Below are 23,545 nucleotides of genomic sequence, written 5' to 3'. Positions count from 1 at the left end.
AAACACAACCGTATCCGGTTTCTTTTCCAGTTTCCAATTTTTTTCTTTTCTTTTCTTTTCTTTTTTCTCTCTCCCCTTTTTTTTTATCCCCCACACTCTGAACAACGTGGCGTTGGAGAGGGAAGGTGGAAAGATAAAGAGGGGTGAAAAAAAGTAAGAAAGAGAGAGAGAGAGAAAGAGAGAAAGAGTTTCTCTTTCTCGACGATTCTTCGTGAGCGTGGCAAGGGATAATATTTTATGGGCAAACGAAAGGAAAAGCGGGTTGGTCAATTTTCAGCGAGAGGGAGAGCGCGATCCGAAGACGTGAAACGCTTGCGCTATATCGGAGTTTTCTTTTTGGTTGATGGCCGGAGTCAACGGTTTGAAAAGGGAAGGCGGAAGGCAACCGTTTCCATCTTTCTCGTACCAACGACTACCAATGAGTAAATGACACACAGCTAGCCCCTACTCTCGTACGCAAACACACAAACGTACGTACACACCGAAAATTGGACGTCTACCCACCCACACCCACCGGGGATATGTATAAAAATCAATAACATCTTGTGGTTTCCAAGAGCACCGAAAACGGGGAAATATAGTATATGGAGGAGGATATAATTCTCTCCTATAGACACAAGAATCGACCAATTTTTCATTATCGTTGGCTTTTGGGTATTAATTATCGATAATCGTTATCAATCTTATCCTATCTCGGTAAAAAGAAAAAGGAACTAACTAAGGAGAGAAGAAGAAATTGATTTTTCAAGAAAAGAGAAAGAAAAAGAGAGCGATAAAAGAATCGTGGATCGTGAAATAGAGAAGAAAACAAAACTATAAAAATAGAAGCGTCCTAAATTGTGTAATAAATCCCCAACTACTTCGTTCTTTACCAGTATACAATGGAATCGATCTTTCAAAATTGAAAAATATTATATTTCAGAAGAATGGTATTAAAATTTTTAAAATAAGGATCGCGTGGAGAATCTTGACGAGTATATTTCGTCCATCGTCCATTGTTTTCTCTATTATCCTACGTATAGGACAAAATAAACATAGGACAAAAGGGATCTCCGCTTTTGTTTCTCCATCAATTATTTACGAAACCGACGACAACGATGATTCGAGCCGCGTCTCGAAGTTCGTGGTAAATTTAAGAAAGGTATCGAACCGTGCACACCCCTCCTTTTTCCTAGTCCACTCTGTTCCTCCTACTCATCAACCACCACAACCGCAGCACTGCTTACTCTCTGACAAGGAGGTGAATTGCAATTATCAAAGCCTCTCCCTTCCCCGAACCCATTCCCCTCTTTTCGATACATTTCTCTCCCCCCTTCATCTCTCTCTCCTTTCGCCTCTTCTTCCTTGGCTCCTTGGCTCACTTTCTTTCCCCCTATCGTTCAGCAACTTGGAAATTTCATCCCCCCGTAATAATTTCGCCACCACCGCCACTACCACACAACCGTGGCCATCGTCTTCGACGATCAAAAGAATCCACGTGGCGAGATGAGGGTCGACGAAATATTTCGCTACGTAGCGAATTTCCTGAAATCCTATTGTTCGATCTTATGAATGAGAAGTGTCACTGTTGGAAAAAAAAAAAGAGAAAAAATGACGAACACAATGTGGACAAATATAAATTTCACAGAAACACGAGAATCTTGTTTTTTTTTCTTTTTTCAAAAATGTATATTATCGAAAAAGAAGAGAGAGAGAGAGAGAGAGAGAGAGAGAAAGAGAGAGAGAGATATAAAGATGGAGGAGATGGAGGAGGAGAGAGAAAATAGGATGAAGTATACATTAGTTTGCCCATTGACTCGATTTTTATCGAAATCGCGAGGACTCGTTCGAAAACGGATAAACGGGTAACATTGACAACACCGATCAGATTGAATGTACGCGAAGCAGCGTGATAAACTTCGTGCAAACTCTCTCTGCAAACCGTGCACCGAAGAGATGAAATATCGGTGTCGATTGCTTTACAATGCCGTTACCCAGAATCCCACGTAACATTGAACAAAAAAATTCGAGCCCGCTTAAAATAAAAAGAGTGAAATTTGTGAAAATCCTTTCATCGAATTCACCCTCGTTTTTCTCCGCGCGACAAATACACTCGCTCTTCCTCCCTCTTCCTTACAAATCACCTACGTACACGGACACACACACACAGATACAGACACGCGTACACGGTTTTTTCCGGTTCAACGATTTCTGAGGGAGGAGGGGGGAGGGAAGAGGGGAGGGGATAGCGAAAGAGAGATCCGCGATTCGAGGAAAAACTTGGATGAACGGGGTGAAAATATGGGACATTGTTCGAGGGCCGGTTTTCGAAGTTTTCGAAAAAGGGGATCGCGGAAAAGGCGCGCAACCCTTTATTTGTTTAGGAGAAGCGTGCCGGGTGCGCGCGCCACGGCATACGCTTACCGTTTCGACGAATTTCACCCCAAATTTTCAGCTGGCACGCACCCCACCCGATTTACACAATATTTTGGAAATCTTTTATAAGATTTCCCCTCCCCCTCCCCCTTCGCCCCTCTCTCCTAGCTTAGCACGAGCCCAACTCCATTGTAACCGACCCGCCTCTCCCCTATTTTCTTTCCTACGACCTGTCGACGAACGACCACGACGACAGATGGGAACGTGCCGCTGTTCCGACGAATACCACGCGCTCCACCAAGGGTTCCGGGGACAAGGATGATGGAAATAGAGAGGAAAAAAAGAAAAAAAAGAAAGAAAAGTTTGTAAAACGCATCGAAATCGTGAAATTAGGGTCGATGTCGGAAAAAACGCGAGGAATTAACATAGGCGATGTGAATAGGGTCCACGGAGCGGAAGGGTGAACGGATTCACGTGCACCCCTTTCACGCGACACGTGTCTTTCATTTTCCTGCACCTTTTTTTTTTTCTTCTCCTTCTTTCGATACCTTTAATAAAATCGTACGTAAACTGGAAACACAAAAGGTAAAAATAAAGGGGAAAGCTGTAAATCAAAGTTTTGGTTAAAGAATGGTGAAGGGGGATAAAAGAGAGAATGCAAAAGGAGGAACAGTATACTGATTCGAACTTTTATTCTAAGAAAATTCAATTGGAGTGGCACCTGATTAAAATCGATAGCTGGTCACTTTCAACCGTTTCGAATTTATTTTTTTTACATTTTCCACCGCGTTTCAATCCAATCGAAATAACTTTAAAATGTAATTTTAAAGTAACTGCGCATTTAATTTATTATATACATGTACGAGGATCTCGTAAATTTAATTTTTCTCTTACGTAATCTCGGGAAAACCGCCTGACAATAATACTCCTCCGGTTGAAAATATTACGCAAGCGCCACAAGAAAATTCTGAACGCACAGAAACATTTAAATGCATGACACGACATATTTTGCGATATATTTTAATTGACATGCAACAACTTATTGTTCATATTTTTCGACTGAGCCATGATCACCGCACTTTACGATTAAAAAGGAAGGATTGAAGCAAATTTGATACAAAAATTCAACGTTCCTAGAAATCGGCGTACGTACGACTTGTAAATATCACGGGACGAACGTTTCGCGCGGAAATGGTAACAATATGGATAACGTGATACGCGAAAACTTATTAAGTTCCTATTAACGTGTTATATAAACCTACGTTCCTAAGTTAAGCTTTACTTAATCGAAGTTACGCGACGCGTTAATGTTATAATTGGAAGGAATGAGAGGGCCTATTACAGGGCCCTTCCCGATCAACGGTATCCCATTCGATTATATGTACGCGCGTATAGGAATTCTGTTTCTACGTCTCTAAACCACAAAGCATGTGTATCGTACGTGTGTGAATTGTGCGAATTGTGTGTACACTATAATAAAGTTAAGCAATACCGGTTAAGCGGCGAAATTATATACATAAGGATATCGTAATACGTAACGCGAGGGTAGAGGGATAAGTAAAATTGAGAGAAAATCAAAATTAGTTATTAAATATGTAAACCGCGACTAGTCGTGTTACTAGCCAATAGCATTCGATAATGTATTTAAGGAAAATCTTACGATCGATAAGTAATCACAATTCAGGGTCCCCTAGTTGTTTCTCTCTTAGCGGCGCGAACAGTGAGGATAGATTAATTAAAAATGAATGTATCTATTCGATGAACCAGAAGTACAAGTAAAACAACTGTTTCGATGACGAATTATTAAGAAAAGATTAAAAAAAAAAAAAAAAATAGAAAAAAAAAGATACGTGTATATTTAACTTATGAGAGGTGTGCTATTTACACGTGTGTACATAACGAATGGTCATCGGTGATTTTTATGTAATCGCATACAAACGAGTATGTTAATTATGAACAACTGTGACAAGGAACATTAAAACGGAAGACAATTACATTCATCTGATAATGATCAGAATTTTGAAGTCGGCCACTCCAGCCAGTCGTAAATGCTAGACGAAGAAAGAAAAGGATAGAGGTAAAATAAAATTATTACGTGAGTAAGAGCACACCGTACCAAAATATTTTTTCGCGAAAATCGAAAAATATATCGAAATTATTATTTTTGCAAAAAAAGAGAACGTCGAAACTTCCTCAAAACGACGAAAACATGAGACTTTTTCGAAATATAGAAGAATATCTTTTCTACGCAATAGAATGTTTTATCGAGCAAGAGAATTACCGATTCTTTGATAAAAAAAAAAAAAAAAAAGAAAAAAAAAGAAAATGTAAAAAAAAAAAGGGGGGAAGAAAAGGCGATCTATAATTTTAAGCGTAACAAAAAGCTGTAACGTAACGTTAGAATACAGCAAACCGAATGTTCCTAATGTAATGCTTTCATCTGAATACGTATATTTATAAGTATTTACACGATAGAGATTCTAATATTTATATCTTGCCCTGTGACGTTTATGTTTCGACTTTTTTTTTTCTTTTTTTTTTCGAAGAACAAAAATGAAAGAAAATAATGATATTATTATAAGCGATTTAATCGAGATCGAAGGAAAAAAAAATTATGAAATATTTATATATGTGCGAATAATATTGTGTATATGAGAAAATCGAAACCAACCGCGAATATACTTGAGCGAAATGATGGAAAGATTTGCAACGTGTCAAATATATCTGACTTATATGAAAGAACGTGAAACTTTGTTCCTTCAATTTAATACGAACGTATACAAATTGATCAAATTCTTGGGAACAAGCTCTTTTATGTAAGTTAGATATATGATATCTGAAGAAGGAAAAAAAAAAAAAAAAAGAAAAAACTACTGTAAGTATCTACATTCGTCGTCAACTTAAACGTTTTTACCATCGAAGCGAAAAATATGTTTTAAAAATACACTTTCGACGAATTGTAAACGCGACATATAAGCAACATCATTGTATTAATGTTCATTGTAACTATGTTTGGCATGTTCATTTTAATATGGTTGTTAGCAATTGTTCTGACACGATCGAGGGTACAAAAATCCAAGGAGCGAGAATCAAAATATTCGAGAATCAAAATTACATTGTAAGTTCATAGAAGTTGGTTGTTCGTCGATAAATATTATTTGTTAGTCAAGAATAGTTGGATACGTCCAATAATATAGTCTAATAATCATTATATACCGTCGTATCATTTCTTGTTCCTTCTTACCTTTATCACGTATAATCTCATATAAGTATACTTTTTTTTTAATCTCTTTGAATAGAAAACTGCTAGAAAATTAATTGCGTTGCTAGAATCGTTTCATTATTATAGTATCATATCAGTTTAGATATGAAGATATCACAAAATATGAATATTTTACATTATAAAATATAATAGAAATTGAGAGGTATATTAATTAATATCATATTATTCGATTCGTAAATTTTTTTTTTTTTTTATGAGTCAAATGATAATTCTATACGATCTGATTATTTATCAGAATAATAGAATTTCAATCAAGAACGTGTCGATAAAAAGTTTCGATAAACTATGACTTCAATAAGATGTAATGATAAATATATAACGAATCGAAAATGAAAATGAAGATTAGAATCATTTACGTCAGAAATTATTTTTTTATCTTAATTAATCTATCTATCAATGAAAATCACAACAAGTTTCTTAAATTTATATTAAAATACTATATATATTTTCATGGCACTTAACATGAGATTTTTATTGGAATAATAATCTCTATTATCAATGACAAATGTTACTCGCAACAAACAAGACTCTCGACCTACAGTCGATTGAAGGTCGATGGTAAGTATCATACTCAAGATCAAATTTTATGAAAATTTTATACTTTCCGATGATATCGTTCTAATACGTGCCAATTAAAATTCTAAATTGCAAGTATCCATATTAAGATGGAATCTTAAATATTTATCCTTGTGAAAAATCCCACTAGGAAAATAAATTTTTTACGTATTTTTTCCTTGAAAAGAACAACAGGTAACAATCCGTATAAATTAGAATTAAATATTTCGTTAGAATTCCAACGAGCACGTACATTTTTATTGTCCATCCATGTTTCTAAGCTAATGAGTCGTTATTTTTTTCTCAATTTAGTATATAATCTTTTAAGTTCGTTTTCATTGAATTCGCGTTGAAATTTAACACGCGTAATGCATCAAATCAATAAAATTATTAAAATCCACCGGAAATCTCTATCTTTCGCATTTGCAAGAATACTGCGATAACATAGATAAATCGCACTAATAAGATAAATTTCAAGAAACGTGATCGATGTCGTTGTCAAATAGAAAAAAAAAGAAAAAAGAAAGAGAGAAAAAGACAAAATGGCAAGTTGAAAGAAAATCACTGCTAATTAAACGGTGCATAATATGTACGTTTACAATGCTCATCAATCATGGTAGGGAGAAATCCGTACGTTTTATAACCAGTAATAAAGTTGCTATAAAGATTGTTTACATTGTAGTATTCAGATTAAACGAAAGGTGTCGAATATCAGCGATTAAATGATGATTATTATTTATTTCACGATATCATAAGAATTAACTGATTATTTAAAAATACCGATTAACTCGACTTTTGTTACATCTTTGGTACGCAATGCATAACAACACATTTAAAACACATTCCATATTTATTCAATTTCACCGAGCACGCTCAAATTTTAAAAAAAGTCATATCAATGGATGTTTTCTTTTTTTTAACGATTTGTTTAACAATCAACAAACACGATACGTCATTTATACCTGTTTACCGCTCAGGTAAATTACCCCTTTAACAGAAAATGGAATCAATCATGTTTGATATTTGTATTCTCGAATGTAAATATTAAGACACGTACTCGACCTATACTTTGTGTTATCGTTTATATCGGTATAATCGTTTTGTTCTCCTCAAATTAGTCTTGAATCGGTTCGCCACCAGGTGCGTTCGTTAATCTCAATTAAACTCGCGTTCTCGACGTTGTTTTTCCATACGTTTCAATGTCTGAAAATATCGGAGCATGTATTAAAAGCGATTTTCTAGAGAAACGAACCGAACGACCAACCGTACACCGTCAGAAATCAACGCGTATACGCGATAATTGCACCTGTGATTCTCTCAAATTGGAAGGAGCAATAAACTCTACACGAGGCGAGTGATATATTCCCCTACCTACCTGATGAAATCACTTCGAAATTGGCGGGATAAGGTGAGAAAAATAATATTATCCAGACAGTTGACTCAAGTCGGTGATCGGAGTGGGATAAGTGTTGATTCAATTTTAATGACTTTAGGCAACAATTTCGCGAAAGAATTTAAATTCTTTTCGATTTAACGTGATTGCAAACGCATCGAATCTTAGAAATTTTCAACGTCCAGCCATATTTTCGTTCTATTTTATAAACATTCACTTTACAAAAACATATTCAAAAATAATGATTATTTGCTAATTAGTCGATAAATTATCATAATGTTTCCATGGCTATCTGCCATTTTAATGACACGAACTAATCGAGTTTACGATTAATGTTACATGACCACGCGTGTCACGTGTTAGTTAGGTAGTTCGCCGCTCGATCATGAATCGTCATGTATGACGTCATTGAAAAGAACCAAATAAATCCCATTCGACTCGCACAAGCGTACGCACGAGAATACCAATTGTTGAGAAATTTCTTCGAAAACGATCGAAACCGTCCGATTTACATCCGACCAATTGCATTTTGCATCGCGTGGGATACTGTAAAATGGAAATGAATGCATCCTCTCGGCCGTTTGGATCGATCGCGTGATATTCGATGTACGGTGAATTCGATATCCTTCTGTATCGCGTTCGTCTTTCCATGGAAAAAAGAAAAAAAAGATTTCCTAGTATTACATACTCTTTTCCTGATGCTGAATCACTCGCCTTGAATGTATTATTAATTAAAAATAGATTCCTCGAAGAAATATCGAGATCTTCGCCGATAATCTTAAATATAATAATTTAGATAAATCACTCTTATATCTTAATCGCTAATAAATGCAAAAGAAATCTAGTAGTAGCTTTAATCTAATTATCGAGCTTTTGATTTTACAAAAAAAAAAAAAAAGAATTACAAGAACGAATATTAAGATAACGAATTACTACGTTTTTTACAATTATCTTTATTCGCGTTGCAAGGAAAATTTTAAATTTAAAATACTTCTTTTCTCACGTTTAAATTTGCATTGCTCGATTCAGGAACGTACATACACACGTGCATACATATATTAGGAACGAAGAAAGAGGCGCCATACATATCGAGCAACGGATCCAGTAGTTGAAACGAGAACTGTTCTCGAACGATTTTGCGAATCAATTATTGATCTACGATCTACAATCTATTTACAATAAGATCTCCCACCACCATCGCCGGTCGAGATAGCGCACGTGCGTATGCCCGGACATCAGCACATCGCATCCATGCATATGAGCGGTCGAAGTGCCGACAAACGAACTAAAGCTTCTTTTATCAGTCGGCCACGACCGTGTGAGGCAAACAGTTGAGTACGCGCGGCGGTGGTGCGTTTACGGGTGCGAGAACAGGCAACGGCTTCTTCTTTTTCCTCGTTTCCCGTTTTACCGCGCCTTTGTGCATTCCCTTCCTCCGAGCAACATTTCCACAACGCTGGATCGATCATTGATCACGATCCTCCGTCACCGCACGACGAAACCAACTTTCCGTTTCGGCTCACGTACAACTGATCGAGAAGAGTCCCGTACGAAATTGCACGCGACTTCGACAACGAGATCGGACAGCGACAGAGCAGAAGTGGCAGGGTTAATCGAATATCAAGGAACAATAAACGCTTTACGAGGAAATATCGACACGCTGGCGCAAATTCTTCAATATATCGTTACTACGTAAGTATCGGTCAAGATAACAATTTATTTCTTTCTTTTTCTTCTTCTTCTTTTTCTCCTCCCTCTTCTTATTCTTTCTTCGCTGTCTTTCTCTTCCGCGACATACTTCGCGTTTTTGCTTAACAATATTGTCGAGTGTCTACGATAGCGAGTGTCTACGATACAAAATGTAACGACACGCTTCGTGTCTTGAACGTAAAAAAAAAAAAAAAAAAAAAAAAAGAAACCGACAATTAAATATAATCTGATAGCGAATTGCCGAAGAAAAATATTTTTTGCAGTTCGAAGAGAACGTATATTTCCGAATATTTTAACAATAAATTGTTGTTTGAAAAAGTGTGATGTCATAATATCACAATTAAATGTAATTGATAGCAAGTTTATTTCTGTAAATGAGTGTACCGCGTTAATTTCTATTATCATCGAGTGTACGTACATACATGGTAATATAATTCAGCGACGCTTATTCATCGTTAGATAGAAACGAATTAAAAAAAAAAAAAAAAAAAAAAAGTTCTAATGCTCGAGTTCAACAATTTCAACAATTTCATAACGTAAAATATCGCCCTCAAGAGTAGATTCTTCTCGAGAATATTGAAAATAGCTGTTTTCAGCTTTTTTTGTTCGCGTGTAATATAAATCCTACGACACGTGGACTTAGATTAATAGTAATACAAGAACTAAGTTCCTCATGTCGTTAATGATACTATGCTGATCTCGTATATAAGGTTTCACGCGCTATCAAAAGTCTAGACTAACAATAAGAGCAACGACATTAAGAGAGTAGCAAAATGGAGTAGCTATCGGTGGAGCCATGAATATCCTTGTACATTATCAGTTAATGAATAACTCCGATCGATATCGATCATTTAACGTCTACATTCGTAATAAAATTTATTATGATTATCGGTAGAAGATACGTATACTTTAAAATCAGATATTTCCACACGAAGATCGAATAAGATTTTTTCTTATACTTTTTTTAACGATTTTTTTTTTCTTTCAATTAATTAAAACCCATATCAATGTCAATCTTCCTATCCACAAATAATATTTCTTTTGAATTTTTTTTTTGTCTTCTTCTTTTTTTTTCAAAGATCAAGGCTGACCGAGATAGGTAGGTCCGACGTGAAAGTATCTCAGGTCGATCCCGGACTTTGCCAATTTCGTAGAGGATACTACAAGATCGTCCGCCAACACCGAACTCGGTACGTGTTGCGATAAATTCGAATTCGAAAGATATTCTTATCCCCGGCCAAATAGCCGGCCGAATGTTCGATATTTTATCATTTTAAAAGATACGAGATACGTCTTTAAATATTATCCTCTATTGAATCATCAAAAAATTTGCAGATATGGTCGTTTCTCCGGTCTCGTCGACTGAACCGGCGCTGTTCAACGTGACTGATATAAAATTAAACGACTGCGCGGATCACAATGAGCATCTAGCAAACAAACTTAATAACAGGGGAGTTAAGGATCACGCGTTTACTATACAGCGAGACGATATGTCGAACGGAAAGGATAATTATGCCTTAGATTTCGACTGCATAGAGAAGGCGATCGACAACAAATTAAATTCATCCGCCGACATCAAAGCGGAACCCGATATCGTGAAGAAAGTGGCAGGTGAGCTGATCACTGACTTTTCGTTTGCATGCATGGGCCGTGAGCGCCATACACTCGCACAGCACTTTTTGACACAGTGAAAAGAAAAAAAAGAAAAGGGAAAGAAAAAATCGATTAAAATTTACGATTAATTCGCCAATTTTGTCACGTTCGAATTCGTATAATAGAGTGAAAATTGAAAAAAAAAAATAAAAAAATAAAAGAAGGAGAAAGATAAATCATATAATACTCCGTTCGAAAAAGTCACGAACCGTACGAGTTTTATAGACATTTGCTATTTGTGACGAGAAATTAACGCGGCAAGATAGAATGTATCGCTAAGTGTTACCGTCAACGATGATAACGCTTTGCTTTGTTTCGAACTCGATTTCATTTAAACAACCGGCAAACTGGGAGGTCGAAGAACCGAGAGAGCCGATTGAAACGTGACATTGCACCGATACGCTCTACAGATTATTATTAATGAAAATCGACCGCGTTAATTAATCGCAATCGCATTAATAAAACATTTGCGTCGCTGTCGCATTACTTACGGAACCAAGAAACTAAGAAACGACGAAACGAATCGAATATATATATATTTGTAAAAGAAATTTATAAGTAACAATAATCATCCAATGTCGCGATTATTATTATTTTCCATTATTTTTTAATTTCTCGTTCAGAACGAAAACGATTTGCGACGAAAACAGAGTTAACAGGAAGCACGCGATTCGACGAGTGAAAACAAAATTTCATGATTTTCGTGTATCTCTGGCAAAATTCCAAATTTTTGTCAGTGAAATTTCAAGAAATTACGATAAAGAAAAAAAGGAAAAAATCTTGGAAAGATAAGTTTTTAATAGACGCGTGTTTCGTTCGAGTGATCAGAGCGATTCCGGGAAATAATTTAATTAAATGTCTTTGAAACTTCGTACGGTGCAATGTGAGATGTATTGATTTCTTGATAGCGGGTCTGAAAAGTCCTAATGGCCAAAAGAACAAAACGGACATGTCACTACCCAATCTCGGTGGTGGAACACTTTCAAGTGGATGTTCGATAGTGACGATCTCTTCCGTCGCAAATTCAGATCCCGATCCTGAGTTCCATAATAACACGGATGGGTTTGGTAACAGCGCATACAGACGCGAAAGATGGTATCAGACCACCCTTCAAGTCGCTGTGCCTTTCTTTATCGCCGGGATAGGTACAATCGGTGCTGGTCTCGTACTCGAGAATGTCAAGGTATGTATCACTCTTAACATTAATAAAACGTTAAATTTAAACTCGCCTTAGATTCGATTAATCTCCTATAAATTGAAAATTTAATTTCTATTATAGATCACATATTTTTCCAAGGGCAAGTTCCTCTTATCGCACACTTTACTTTTATTATCTGAAGATAATGGTAAAACGCGCGTTTTATTTTTTATTTATCTCTGCATTTTATCTGTCGTAATAAATGAAATATGATGGCCCAAAAATAACAGGGTAATCTTGAGAATCTTTTACATAAATATTCCGCGCGATTTCTTTTTTTCTTCTCCTCATCCTCTCGAGCCCACCAACCATCCAACTCAACCCCTCAAAACATTCGCGATCTAAGATTTTATCGGCGTCTACTAATGTAGAAATTCTTGAAACGTAATTTACATTCCTCGGTTGCATTCCATTCCATAAGAATATCCCGGGGGAACGTAATCCTCTTTAATTAAATGTCGTCTCTCTGTTTTAGGACTGGCCAGTATTTCGCACCGTTTCTCAATTAATCATTCTTGTCCCTTCGCTGTTGGGTCTGAAAGGAAATCTCGACATGTGCTTGGCATCGCGTTTATGTACCCAAGCCAATCTGGGGAATATGCATGAGTTTCGAGAGATCGTGAAAATGATAATCGGTAACATCGCGTTGGTGCAGATACAGGCGATTGTCGCGGCCATTTTGGTATCAATTTTTGCGATTATTTCCGCGATAGCAGAAAGTAGCGAGTACAGTTTCGAATGGAATCATTGCCTGTTATTGGCCGCCTCCAGTGTATCCACCGCCACGAGTTCTTGTTTTATTCTAGGTAAAGTCATTGTCAATTGAATCGTGAATCAATTTTCTTTTTACAATATTTACATTAAACTTGCAATTCATATTCGTCAATCTGCGTATTCTCTTTTATAATCGAATAATTTCTTATTAAGAATAAATCATTAGAAAACAATTATGTTCAGTAGGAAAAAAAAAAAGAAGTTCATGATCAACGCATTCCAACATATTCCAAATTTTCCTTTTTTATTTTTCGCGAAATTATTTCATTAATTCTTTCATTGTTCTTTTTCCATAGATTTTGTGATGATTGTCGTCATCATAATCTCATACCGATGTAAAATGAATCCTGATAATTTAGCCACACCTTTGGCTGCCTCCTTCGGAGACGTCGTATCAATCAGCATGCTATCCACAATCGCATCGGCGTTATTCGATAGAATGACTGGTTCTATACCATGGATTTTATATATTATACTCGGCTGTTATTTGTTGATTTTACCATTTTGGATTTATGTAGTGCTCAAGAATAAATATACTAGAAACGTTTTAGCATCTGGATGGATTCCAGTTTTATCGGCATTATTCATCAGTGGGTTAGTCGTATTATTTTTACTTACATTCATTCATAGATTTTTAATTCAATTCTCAATTGTTAATTAAACAATTATTATTCGTATTTTATACAGATGTGGAGGTTTAGTTCTCAGTGGAGTCGTTGACCATTTCACAGGATTCGCCATCTTTAATCCAATAATAAACGGAATTGGTGGTAATTTAGTCTCCGTGCAAGCATCTAGAATCTCAACTACGTTGCATCAAACAACGATTATGGGAATTTTACCGCCACACTCGAAAATATTCATTGCCCCGTGGAAGGCGCTCTTTACAGGCAGTAAGTGATGCAAGAATAACTAATGTTACGCTCTTACACGCTTTTTCGCAGTTGCACAATAACGCTCGCTTTCATTCTCTAGCACTATACGCGAAAACAGCCAGAATACTCATTTGTATGGCGATTTTCGGTGAACTAATCTTCATTTTCGCCGCTGATTACATCCAATGGGGAAAGTCCACTTTACACATATACTTCGTAGTATCTTACATTGTTATGGCCGTTCTTCAAGTGAGTATAACGCCCGTAATTGTAGCACTGAAAAAGTGAAAGGTTCGAATATCTGGGAATTTTTGTTTCGCAGGTCATGTTGTTGCTTTACGTGGCGCATATTATTATTCACGCTATGTGGCGATTCAAGATAGATCCGGATAATTCCGCCATACCGTATCTGACAGCTTTGGGCGATCTTTCAGGGACGATATTTTTAGCAGCAGCATTTTGGTTTCTCGAAATGATACATCGCGATTACACAGGCAAATAGGGATTAACTGATGTAGAGAGAATGAAACATAATGAGAATTTTGTATATGAATTTTTCCTTCGAATGTGTGTGATGCATTAATTTGAAGGATGTTAAATCGTGTCGAAAGATGTTCGAAAAACGAGACAAGAGAAAACGAAGATTAATTAAAAGAGCGAGTGTTACGTGGAAACGAGTACAGTGCGTTATTGCGGAACGATCTGATTGATCTGAGAGGGACAAAAGAGCACAGAATTATTTTTCTCTATTAAGGGACCATCTTAATGATACGTTAGTCGCGTTAATTAGTCGCGCACATTGAACATAGTGGATTAGAACAAAAAAATATGTCGCTCTTCTTGAAATAGACATTAATAGAAAAAAAAAGTACAATGACACCGATTCTAATATAACTAGATCAAGCTTCGTCATGGTGTAATTTATTATGATCTAATGATCTTACAGTCCCTATTACATCATAGCAAAAAGAAAAAAAGAAAAAAAAGAGATGAACATTGCAAGATAAACATATTAACTGACGATTATTTAGAGTTATAAGATTAATACAATTTTTTATAAGATTTTAATTATGCTTAATCGAAGAAACAAACTTCAAAATATTTTAAATGTAGTAATATATGATTGCACCTAGGAGTGCACATAAGTATTTTCAACGTAATCGTAATAAGCAAAAGACCTAGTCAGTATTTTAACACTGATTTATAATTGCGTTGTAAGATCATAATATTAGAAAAAATTAATTTGTACTATGGTACATATTATTTTTAAAGTAGAAATTATATTTGCAATTTGCAGAAATTTAAAATAGAATGCTTTGTAATAATAGATAAAATTAACTTTAAAATACTTTTATTATTAATATTAGAAATTTAAATAACTTCTTGTCATAATAGAACAACAAAAAATAATAAGCTTTAAATATTTTATATATTGTAACAAAATATTTCTTTTCCTTCAATTATGAGTTAAAATTTTAAAATTAAAAAGTATTTCTGATTAAACAATCAATTTGAGATTATCAGAATTATATATTTATATATTTTACAAAAACATGTATTGATTGATTTTGTAATAACATATAATTTGTATAATTTAGCATAATTTACCGAAAGCAATTTAAACAAAGTACATGTTCATTAAATGATATTGAACAATGTACTATGTTTTTAGTTCCTTAAATAGTATTATATAATAGTAATATACAAATCTTAATGAAAAACTTTGCATAGCGACCTGTGATTTAAAATGATAGCTCTTATAAATAAAATATGTAAAGAATTTTATTCTTTCAAATAAAAGTTTATATTTCTAAAGTAATAGTTTTTATATTATATTATATAATAATACAATGAAACGAATTTTATATTGCTAAATGAAATGCTTCTCATAAAAATCAATATTATTAGTATTTTTTATCCGTATATATATATTTATATTAATGAAGAAAAATTAATTAAAAATATCCTTCCAATAAAAAATAATAATAAGTAAAAAATCTTTTAGTAAAAAATGGAATATATATATATTACATCAACCAGAAATCTAACCTATTTAATTATATAGAATTCACAGATATGTATTTTTTTATACACATTATCATATAATATTTGTATTTTAAAATTTTAAAAAAATTTTACACAATACATAATATAAGATATTATATAAAAAGTTTTCTTCCATAATATGCAATATTTTTTATTATAAATATTAAAATCTTGATTAAACAAAATGAGTGGTATACATAAAAGGTTATGTTTTTTTGAAGATTTGATAAATTTTAATTAGAATAGAAAATAACTTAAAATATCACACTATAATTATTACACAATAATCAATATTATTAATAAGCAAATAAATATATTTTTAATATCAAATAACACTTATCATTATTTACGTAGCGACTACTTTATCATCACGATATTGAAATGTAAAAATGCGCGGGAATTTAGTAATTTGGAAACTATTTTAAAATATTTCTAAATACTTATTAACAATTAAATATTTAATATCAACAAAAATTAAATTTTAATTAATTAATGTCGATATAAAATTTTCTAAAATATATTTTACTTACTTAAAAAAAAAATAAAAATATAAAAGAATAAAATATAAAATCTTAACATTCTTCACAACAACTTATACATAATTATTAATACAATTAAACAAATTAAAATTCATGTAATTATATATATAATAAACTATTGAAAATTATTAGATATTCTTAAATATAACCACAAACCTCAAACCTAACCTTTGAAAACCATTCAACTGTTTTAGGAAAGAATCCAAGTAGTTTGTGGCTGCATTGGAAAAAAACACAAATATTTTTCACAAATAATGTAATATAGAGTAATCATATTGTTTAAAAATCACAATCATTCATTTTTTTTTAAAATTTTCTAACAGCAGTGATGCAACTGTATTTAACCCGCCGAAAAAAAGCAATCTTGCGCATACAACGATGCGCAACCATTGGTCATCTTTGCGCGCGGTACCTTCAAAATGAATAAAGGATGATTGCATCGCATTCACCGAAATGAAAGTTCTATCATGTCCCTGTGCGAGTCCTTACGAACACGACCAACTTGGCCTCTGCCAAGTGGGGTACATAACAAGAAGGGGGATGCAGGAACTCATGCGCGACATTCTCCCAAGACATTTAAAGTGGAACAGTTCCTGGTTGTATCTAGTAAAGACGCTACGCGAATCCTTTCCGATAAATACCGAAATTTCTCTCTTTTATAAATGATCATCTGTGTATAACATTATAACAAACAGTGTGAAACTAGTGATCGAAATTCTGCAAATACTAATCGCAATGTTGACGGTGAGTGTCACGATACGATTACGGATATTTTTCTAAAATAATTTTCTATATTTTTATGTATATTTACAATATCACTACTACAATAATTTTATCTTAAAGCATCGAAACGTGTATTGTGATTGAAAATAAAAATAAAAATGTGATCGACACGCAAATGATAAATATTTCCATATAATGAAACGAAGGTTATGCGTTTCTATTGTTTCTATATATTTAATTGAATACTTGACTGGGTTAATTGATAGAACATTGCTTATTGATATGATTGAACGTTGACAATTTTACTACAGCTGACAGAACATCGATATATAGTTAAAATTTTTTCTATTATTTTCGCTCGCTGACTTAACGTTATCTTAATTAATTAATGCCTAATATTTTGTGTTTATATGCAACATATATTGTGTTTATATTTTCTAAAAGCAAATGATATTCTTCGCATATATATATCTATATCGTTTCTATAAAAACATTTATTTTTATCTTCATATTTTTTTCTTTTATTTTTTTCATTTTATTGCAATAGTCTTTTTTGTTTGGAGAAGCATTGAAAATATATAATACAAGTGATTTTTTTTCCATTAAGAATTTCGATAAAAAAAACATTACATTCAAAACATGCAAATTTATTTATTAACGTTGTCCATTAATTTTGAAAAACTTTTTATCGTTCTTGTATTGTATTTCATTTTACTACTTTACAATGAACAGAATAATAACAACCACTTCCATTTTGCAAGTGAAGGTAAGCAAAAAGAAAGGCGAAAGGGTGGTTTAACACGCATCATCGAACATATGAATGTCTTGCTATTTTAAGCATAATAAGCACACGCAAATATGTTAATTGTGTAAGATCGAGTTTTGCATATATAGAATTGTTGCATATTAGATAAATATATTTCGAGAAAATAGATATACATACACATTTCCAAACCAACGTTTCCAACAAATTTTTTATTATTGACTAAATAATTATTAATCATTGACATTCCGTTAACCGAAAGTAAACATTTTGAATTGACAATCTTTAATAAGTGATAGTATACTTGGTGAAATAATGGCATTAATACACTACACATTCGCGAACCGGTAAATCCGATGAAAACTATAGATATCCAAGTTGGCCAATATCGTCGAATAATTGATTCGTGAAGGAAGAAAATAACCCTATAAATCGGTCAGCGATAAATAAGGTAGGAAAGATAGAAAGAGAGCAACGTTTCACTTAAAATATGAACACTATTTGGACGTTTACTTTCTACGGACGTTCGTATTCGAGCGTACAACAGAGTGTCGAAATCGCGAATAGATATCTATGTAATCTCCTTGCAAGACGCGCCATTGCGAGTCATGTATGAGCGAACCAATTCACAGTCATCTATTGCGTACATCTGCAGACACACACAAATCTACGAATACATATAAATCTACGAACACACACACACTGTACATTGTTATATATACGCGTTCAATGAAGCTGCTTTTATGATCACTTTCAAATTCTATTTTAAACTCGCTCGAAGTATAAAGTGTTCGTGTCGAAGGATAATTATTTATTTCAGTGGATATCGCTTTGCGTGATAATCGGTCGAGTAACATCCGATTTGCTTGTTTAATAGTTTGCTTAACACTTCTCGATGATGTTCATCACAATGACAATAATATACGAGTCGAGATTGCAAACAAATCATTTATGCCCTTACGTTTTCTATTTAGATATGTCCCTATCTTGTACATATCCGTAATGAGATATGTTCCTGCATACCAGCCACGGGCAGTAATTATCGTTTATGAGTAGCAGATTATCTGACTATTATTAGGTAGCGCATAGCACACCACATAGAGATCGCAATTAATTTTTGTCAGACAAATCACTCGAGAATCCGCAGTTCTATTTCAATCTCAGCAGGAACAATGCTATGGCATCATCATTTCGTAAACACGGTTCAACATTTACGTCTTATTCGTTTCGGTCATCCGGGTTGGTTGAAAGCGTTGAAATATTAACTTCAAATACCTTGACCCGCTTTTATGTTATCGCTATGGAAAGAACACTTCCCATGGTAAAAGTGAAATGGATTGCATATATTTTGAAATATATGTATATATGTGTGTTACGATTGCAAGGTTCATTAATTTGCGGTCAAGAAAAAGGAAAGGAAAAAGAGACACGCCGATTCATATTAATTTAATTCTGAATACATATTAACTTCGAATTCCTGAGAACGATAGTAGATACGCATAGTAGACGCATGAACATTCAAGAATTTTAATTACAGATGAAAATGGTGGTCTTTCTAGTTGCAATAGCAGCAACTAGAGCTTTGCCTCTCTCGAAAGTGCACGTGAAATTTATTTCTCCTCCGCATGTTTATGAACACGGTATTACAACAGATGGTTAGTTTATTAATGTAATTATGTAGTACATCGTTAAAAAATCTTCCATTAACAATATTATTTCTTTTTATCTAACAGGAGATAGAACAATAGATCAGAGATCTTACGTTTCTATTGGAAGAAAAAGCGCAACGGGAAATGCTAAAGAATATGGTACGATATTTCTCTTTGATAAGAATGAGAATAAAATGCGCAATCCGTAATTTAATAGAATTTATCATGCATGTTCACAGGACAACGTTTACGCAACAAAGATATCGTTACACCGATTCATATTAAACCGGAAAATGCTGAATCTCTGTGGCCTGTAGGCGTTTTCATTCCACCGATAGATATCAACGATCTCGGCTATAGTTCACAAGAATCAAGACATGCGACACCTGATTTCTCCAACGGACTTGGTAAATCATATATTTGAAACGGAAAAGAATATTCGCTAAAAGAATATCTAAGAATAATTTAATTTTTGAAAGTAGAAGAAAAGACATCCGTCTTATGATATTTCAGAATATCATGATCCGTATCTGTTGACCGGTGAGGAAGCAATGCTAGCTGTAAAATATCTTTATGATCAAGGTGAATTATTTTATGACGATATTCCTCACGAAAGAGCATTGTTAAAAAATCAAGAAGAAAGAAGACGAAACGGTCTTCACGATCATATATTAAGAAGTTTAAGGCTAACATCTTCATTCTCTAGGAAATCATAATGTACAGGAATTTTATTTATTTACACTAATTTTATTTATTTGCTATTGACTATTGAACGTTATATCATAAAAAGATGGAACATCATAAGTGAAATCTATATGCTTATTATCATTTGAAAAAAGCAAGCTTGTTTCGCATTTTATAAAACTAATGAGAATAATTATATATATATATATTTTTTTTTTTTGCACAGTCGGAATTTTAATGCAGCTATAAGTGTAATGAGACTAATAAGATGACTGTGTATTGCGCTATTAATATAATAAAACATTGTATCATTTTCTGTACAAAGTTTTACAAATATTTATTATGTAAAATGTATATACCTCAGTTTCTTGTGATTATCATACATAAAATACGAAATTATAAATAAAATTAGAGTATATTTTTACAAATCTTTTGTTTGTTTAAATGCAATATCAACAAATCAATATCGACTAAACTTGAAAATTACAACTATCACATACATATAAAAATGAGGAACATTTTATACAACAATATACATTCGATTCAGTTCAAATATTCTTACATATACCATCGAAATAAAACGCAAAGTGTTACGAAGATCAAACCATTGGAAACGTTTGTTTTCGATGTTCCATTGCATAGATCTCCATAACAAAGACACAAAAATACTTTTTTGTACTTCCACACGGTGTACGCGCATCTTTCCTCTTGGTCATCGGGTCCGTTTTGAAGACAAAGTCTTTGCGTGGCAGTACCATATTCTAGAAACCAAAAATATCCCTTGTGAAACAATCTTGTATAAATTTAAATATATCCATATCCATTGACCGCTTACCATTGTCTAGACTCTTCCGTTCAATTATTTTGCCGCACCATCCAGACACGCAAGGAATAGTTTCCACACCTTTTTCCATTTTAATCGCCGTTGTATTCATAGTGAAAGGATCTTTACACGATCCTAATTCTCCTCTTGATCTACAACTCACACATCTTCGAAGAATTCCTATAATGAAAAGTAACACTTGTACATACAACAAATCATAAAAATTGTTTAAATTGTCGGAATCATCAACTGTATGAATAATAAATACGTTTGCAGCAAAGGAAAAGATTCCTATTAGTTCATAATTTACGAAAAAAATTTGTTATTCGATATGCGGTGAAAGTACAACATTATTCACAAAACATGTACATATAAATGAAACTCACCGATTGTGTTCTGAAGTAGAATCAAATAAAGAATCGTGGATATTAAGAAAACTTGTGTTCTTAAATTCATTCTACGATGAATATGTTTGCAATTATGTTTATTTTTATTATCTCACTTATGAATTGATACTAAGGGACGATTAAACTCAGCCATTTTGAAACTAAACAGTGACTACGAGAAATGGACACGTACTCCATGCAGTCTGTCCCTTCCACTGCCTCCTTTCACTCGACTACCTTTAAGGTCATCGTCTTTTTAAGAAGTTCTTACAGGAAAAATCTTACGAAGAATGATAGCTCAGTCGGTAAGCAATTTGCGCAATTTGTTATCAGCAATTTTTTATCGATTACTTTTTAAATTACGGATTTTAACCGATAAGTGGTAATTCTTCTTCGTGTTTAAATATATCCTCTTTCGGAACAGTTTGCTCGAATTTATGTCTGTTTCTATACGTATAAACTAAACCACTGCAGTAACAAAACGAGCAAAGTAGAAATATGAATCCTAAATATCCTAAATGACGTAAAAATTCTATGGAAAAAAAAAATATTATATAGAATCAAATTTTCAATGTCTTGATCTATTTATAATTAATTGTAAAGTTTTAATTTCACCTTGTGTTAGTAATCTAGCTTTAGAAATAACGATGATTTTTACTTGCAACATATTTACGTTATTAACATAGCATGTGTAGTTTCCTTCTTCCTCAGTCGAAACATCTGTAAACAAAAAAATATGAAATACGTAAAATATAACAAGTAATTTATACGTGTATGTATAATAAAAATACCTATCAGATAGAGCGTTCCAAAGGCATCTACTATCACTCGAGCTTCTGGATCCAATTTTCGAGAGGATCGTCGAACACCCTTTTCCAATGTAATCGCATCCTTTTTCCATGATACTTTCGTATCTAGAGTTGCCCTACGATATTTAAATTTTTTTTTACGAACAATTACATTGTTGATTCAAAATTATTAAATTACTCTGGACAAATGATTGTAAGATAAGCTCCTTCTGCGAGTACGAATCGTCTGATATGTTTATATCTATCATCTTTTTTCTTTTTTACACGAGGACAATTTTTACACGTTTCCTTTAAAATAAATTCCGGCAAATGGCGCACCGCGCTACTAATGCTAGGAAATTTTTCTTCGAGTAAAATTGATCTTGAAAAGAAATCATGATGTTACGGATACAAATTTTTAAATATCTTTCTATTAAAATTTATAATTTTTACTCACTTGCACGGTAATGATGATGATTTTAAGAAAAATTTAACTATAGATGAATCACTCTTGTTCGCAATAGTCTGTAAAAATATATTTTACTGAATCGTTTTTAAATCTTATAATTCATCTTACTTACCATATTTATCTTTCGTTTTAATCGACAATTTCCAAAACTTGATCTATATCCTCGATTATCTATACAATGTTCACATGGGCTCCAAGATGCCCATTCAGAAGTGACTTGAAGTATTATTCCAACTTCTCGAATTTCTGCCAATTCAGACATTTGTGAAATCTAATAAATAAATAAATTACGATGCATGAACATAAAAATAAACATTTTATTTAAATATTTCTCTATACGAATTATGAATATAATAAAATTGATGACAATCTTACGGCAAATCGCATGGTAACCGATGCTAAGTATATTTCACGATATTTTTCCCAATCAGTAATATTTCCTTGTTCGACATATACAACTCCATGTTCCTTGAAAATTGCTGCAAAACAAATTTGACTAGTTATATTTAAATATATAATTTCATCAAGTAATTGACAAATTCAATAAAAGCATTACGTTCAATTCTATAATTAAATTTATTTTCAACTTCCTGGCCTTCTTTACCATGACATAAATAAATTCCGGCGTCTGTACTGTTAAGATTTTTAATTACTAAAGAAAGATCTGGAGTAGTATAAATTCTATTGTAGGATGAATTATTATCCATTCCTAATTCTATCTCTTTCTTGGGAGTCTCCTTATATCGATCTTGATAGTACCAAATTTTTGACTGTTTCTCCTCTTTGTCGTTACTATCTTAAAAAACAAATATAATAAAAAAATCTTTCTTTTTTTGTTAATAAAATAATACTTTATACCAAAATCGACATTCCATCACA

General features: G+C 33.3%; 4 protein-coding genes and 1 long non-coding RNA gene across 8 annotated transcripts; 2 read left to right on the top strand and 3 right to left on the bottom strand.

Annotated features, from left to right (window-relative positions):
- Nucleotides 1-6,060: 6,060 nt before the first annotated feature.
- LOC133665677 (uncharacterized) lies at nt 6,061-8,728 on the bottom strand. Its single transcript, XR_009828839.1, has 2 exons — nt 8,590-8,728; nt 6,061-7,396 (listed from the first exon to the last, which is right to left on the bottom strand). It is a non-coding gene; the product is annotated as an uncharacterized LOC133665677 (long non-coding RNA).
- LOC107992981 (solute carrier family 41 member 1) lies at nt 7,395-15,611 on the top strand. 2 transcript variants are annotated; one of them, XM_062071161.1, is made up of 9 exons: nt 7,395-9,278; nt 10,376-10,486; nt 10,632-10,907; nt 11,858-12,132; nt 12,623-12,953; nt 13,218-13,515; nt 13,609-13,814; nt 13,897-14,045; nt 14,119-15,611. In XM_062071161.1, the coding sequence occupies exons 3-9, from the start codon at nt 10,634-10,636 to the stop codon at nt 14,296-14,298; spliced, it is 1,713 nt and encodes a 570-aa protein (XP_061927145.1). In that variant the 5' UTR covers nt 7,395-9,278; nt 10,376-10,486; nt 10,632-10,633; the 3' UTR covers nt 14,299-15,611. The 2 variants fall into 2 exon arrangements, with proteins under 2 accessions (XP_061927145.1, XP_016904616.1); XM_017049127.3 differs by having other exon boundaries at nt 9,247-9,278; nt 11,978-12,132.
- A 972-nt stretch (nt 15,612-16,583) lies between these two features.
- LOC107992974 (uncharacterized) lies at nt 16,584-20,628 on the top strand. Of its 3 annotated transcripts, none has more exons than XM_062071169.1 (5): nt 16,584-18,318; nt 19,405-19,522; nt 19,601-19,675; nt 19,756-19,923; nt 20,030-20,628. In XM_062071169.1, exons 2-5 carry the CDS (start codon nt 19,405-19,407, stop codon nt 20,230-20,232), a joined length of 564 nt encoding a protein of 187 aa, XP_061927153.1. In that variant the 5' UTR covers nt 16,584-18,318; the 3' UTR covers nt 20,233-20,628. The 3 variants fall into 3 exon arrangements, with proteins under 3 accessions (XP_061927153.1, XP_061927152.1, XP_061927151.1); XM_062071168.1 differs by having other exon boundaries at nt 16,594-17,125; XM_062071167.1 differs by lacking the exon at nt 16,584-18,318 and adding an exon at nt 18,343-19,188.
- Nucleotides 20,597-21,629, bottom strand: LOC107992973 (uncharacterized). Its single transcript, XM_017049117.2, has 3 exons — nt 21,410-21,629; nt 21,036-21,203; nt 20,597-20,961 (listed from the first exon to the last, which is right to left on the bottom strand). The coding sequence occupies exons 1-3, from the start codon at nt 21,477-21,479 to the stop codon at nt 20,759-20,761; spliced, it is 441 nt and encodes a 146-aa protein (XP_016904606.1). The 5' UTR covers nt 21,480-21,629; the 3' UTR covers nt 20,597-20,758.
- A 141-nt stretch (nt 21,630-21,770) lies between these two features.
- LOC107992972 (uncharacterized) lies at nt 21,771-23,457 on the bottom strand. Its single transcript, XM_028664408.2, has 8 exons — nt 23,223-23,457; nt 23,042-23,145; nt 22,779-22,937; nt 22,655-22,722; nt 22,397-22,579; nt 22,201-22,334; nt 22,025-22,129; nt 21,771-21,941 (listed from the first exon to the last, which is right to left on the bottom strand). The coding sequence occupies exons 1-8, from the start codon at nt 23,371-23,373 to the stop codon at nt 21,778-21,780; spliced, it is 1,068 nt and encodes a 355-aa protein (XP_028520209.1). The 5' UTR covers nt 23,374-23,457; the 3' UTR covers nt 21,771-21,777.
- Nucleotides 23,458-23,545: the final 88 nt, after the last annotated feature.

The sequence above is a fragment of the Apis cerana genome, linkage group LG2 (genome assembly GCF_029169275.1).
Source record: "Apis cerana isolate GH-2021 linkage group LG2, AcerK_1.0, whole genome shotgun sequence".
In the NCBI taxonomy this organism is placed as follows: domain Eukaryota; kingdom Metazoa; phylum Arthropoda; class Insecta; order Hymenoptera; family Apidae; genus Apis; species Apis cerana.
This window is presented reverse-complemented; position numbering and strand designations above follow the sequence as displayed.

Coding starts and splice junctions, on each gene's coding strand:
- LOC107992981 (XM_062071161.1), top strand. CDS start 10,634: ATGGTCGTTTCTCCGGTCTCGTCGACTGAACCGGCGCTGTTCAACGTG. Junction 12,133..12,622: donor TCGTACTCGAGAATGTCAAG/GTATGTATCACT, acceptor TCTCTGTTTTAG/GACTGGCCAGTATTTCGCAC. Junction 13,516..13,608: donor TCGGCATTATTCATCAGTGG/GTTAGTCGTATT, acceptor TATTTTATACAG/ATGTGGAGGTTTAGTTCTCA.
- LOC107992974 (XM_062071167.1), top strand. CDS start 19,045: ATGGCATCATCATTTCGTAAACACGGTTCAACATTTACGTCTTATTCG. Junction 19,189..19,404: donor TGGAAAGAACACTTCCCATG/GTAAAAGTGAAA, acceptor TTTTAATTACAG/ATGAAAATGGTGGTCTTTCT. Junction 19,676..19,755: donor GGGAAATGCTAAAGAATATG/GTACGATATTTC, acceptor GCATGTTCACAG/GACAACGTTTACGCAACAAA.
- LOC107992973 (XM_017049117.2), bottom strand. CDS start 21,479: ATGAATTTAAGAACACAAGTTTTCTTAATATCCACGATTCTTTATTTG. Junction 21,204..21,409: donor TCTACTTCAGAACACAATCG/GTGAGTTTCATT, acceptor TTTTCATTATAG/GAATTCTTCGAAGATGTGTG. Junction 20,962..21,035: donor ACGGAAGAGTCTAGACAATG/GTAAGCGGTCAA, acceptor TTTGGTTTCTAG/AATATGGTACTGCCACGCAA.
- LOC107992972 (XM_028664408.2), bottom strand. CDS start 23,373: ATGGATAATAATTCATCCTACAATAGAATTTATACTACTCCAGATCTT. Junction 22,938..23,041: donor CGGTTACCATGCGATTTGCC/GTAAGATTGTCA, acceptor TTTATTTATTAG/ATTTCACAAATGTCTGAATT. Junction 22,723..22,778: donor TAAAACGAAAGATAAATATG/GTAAGTAAGATG, acceptor ATATTTTTACAG/ACTATTGCGAACAAGAGTGA.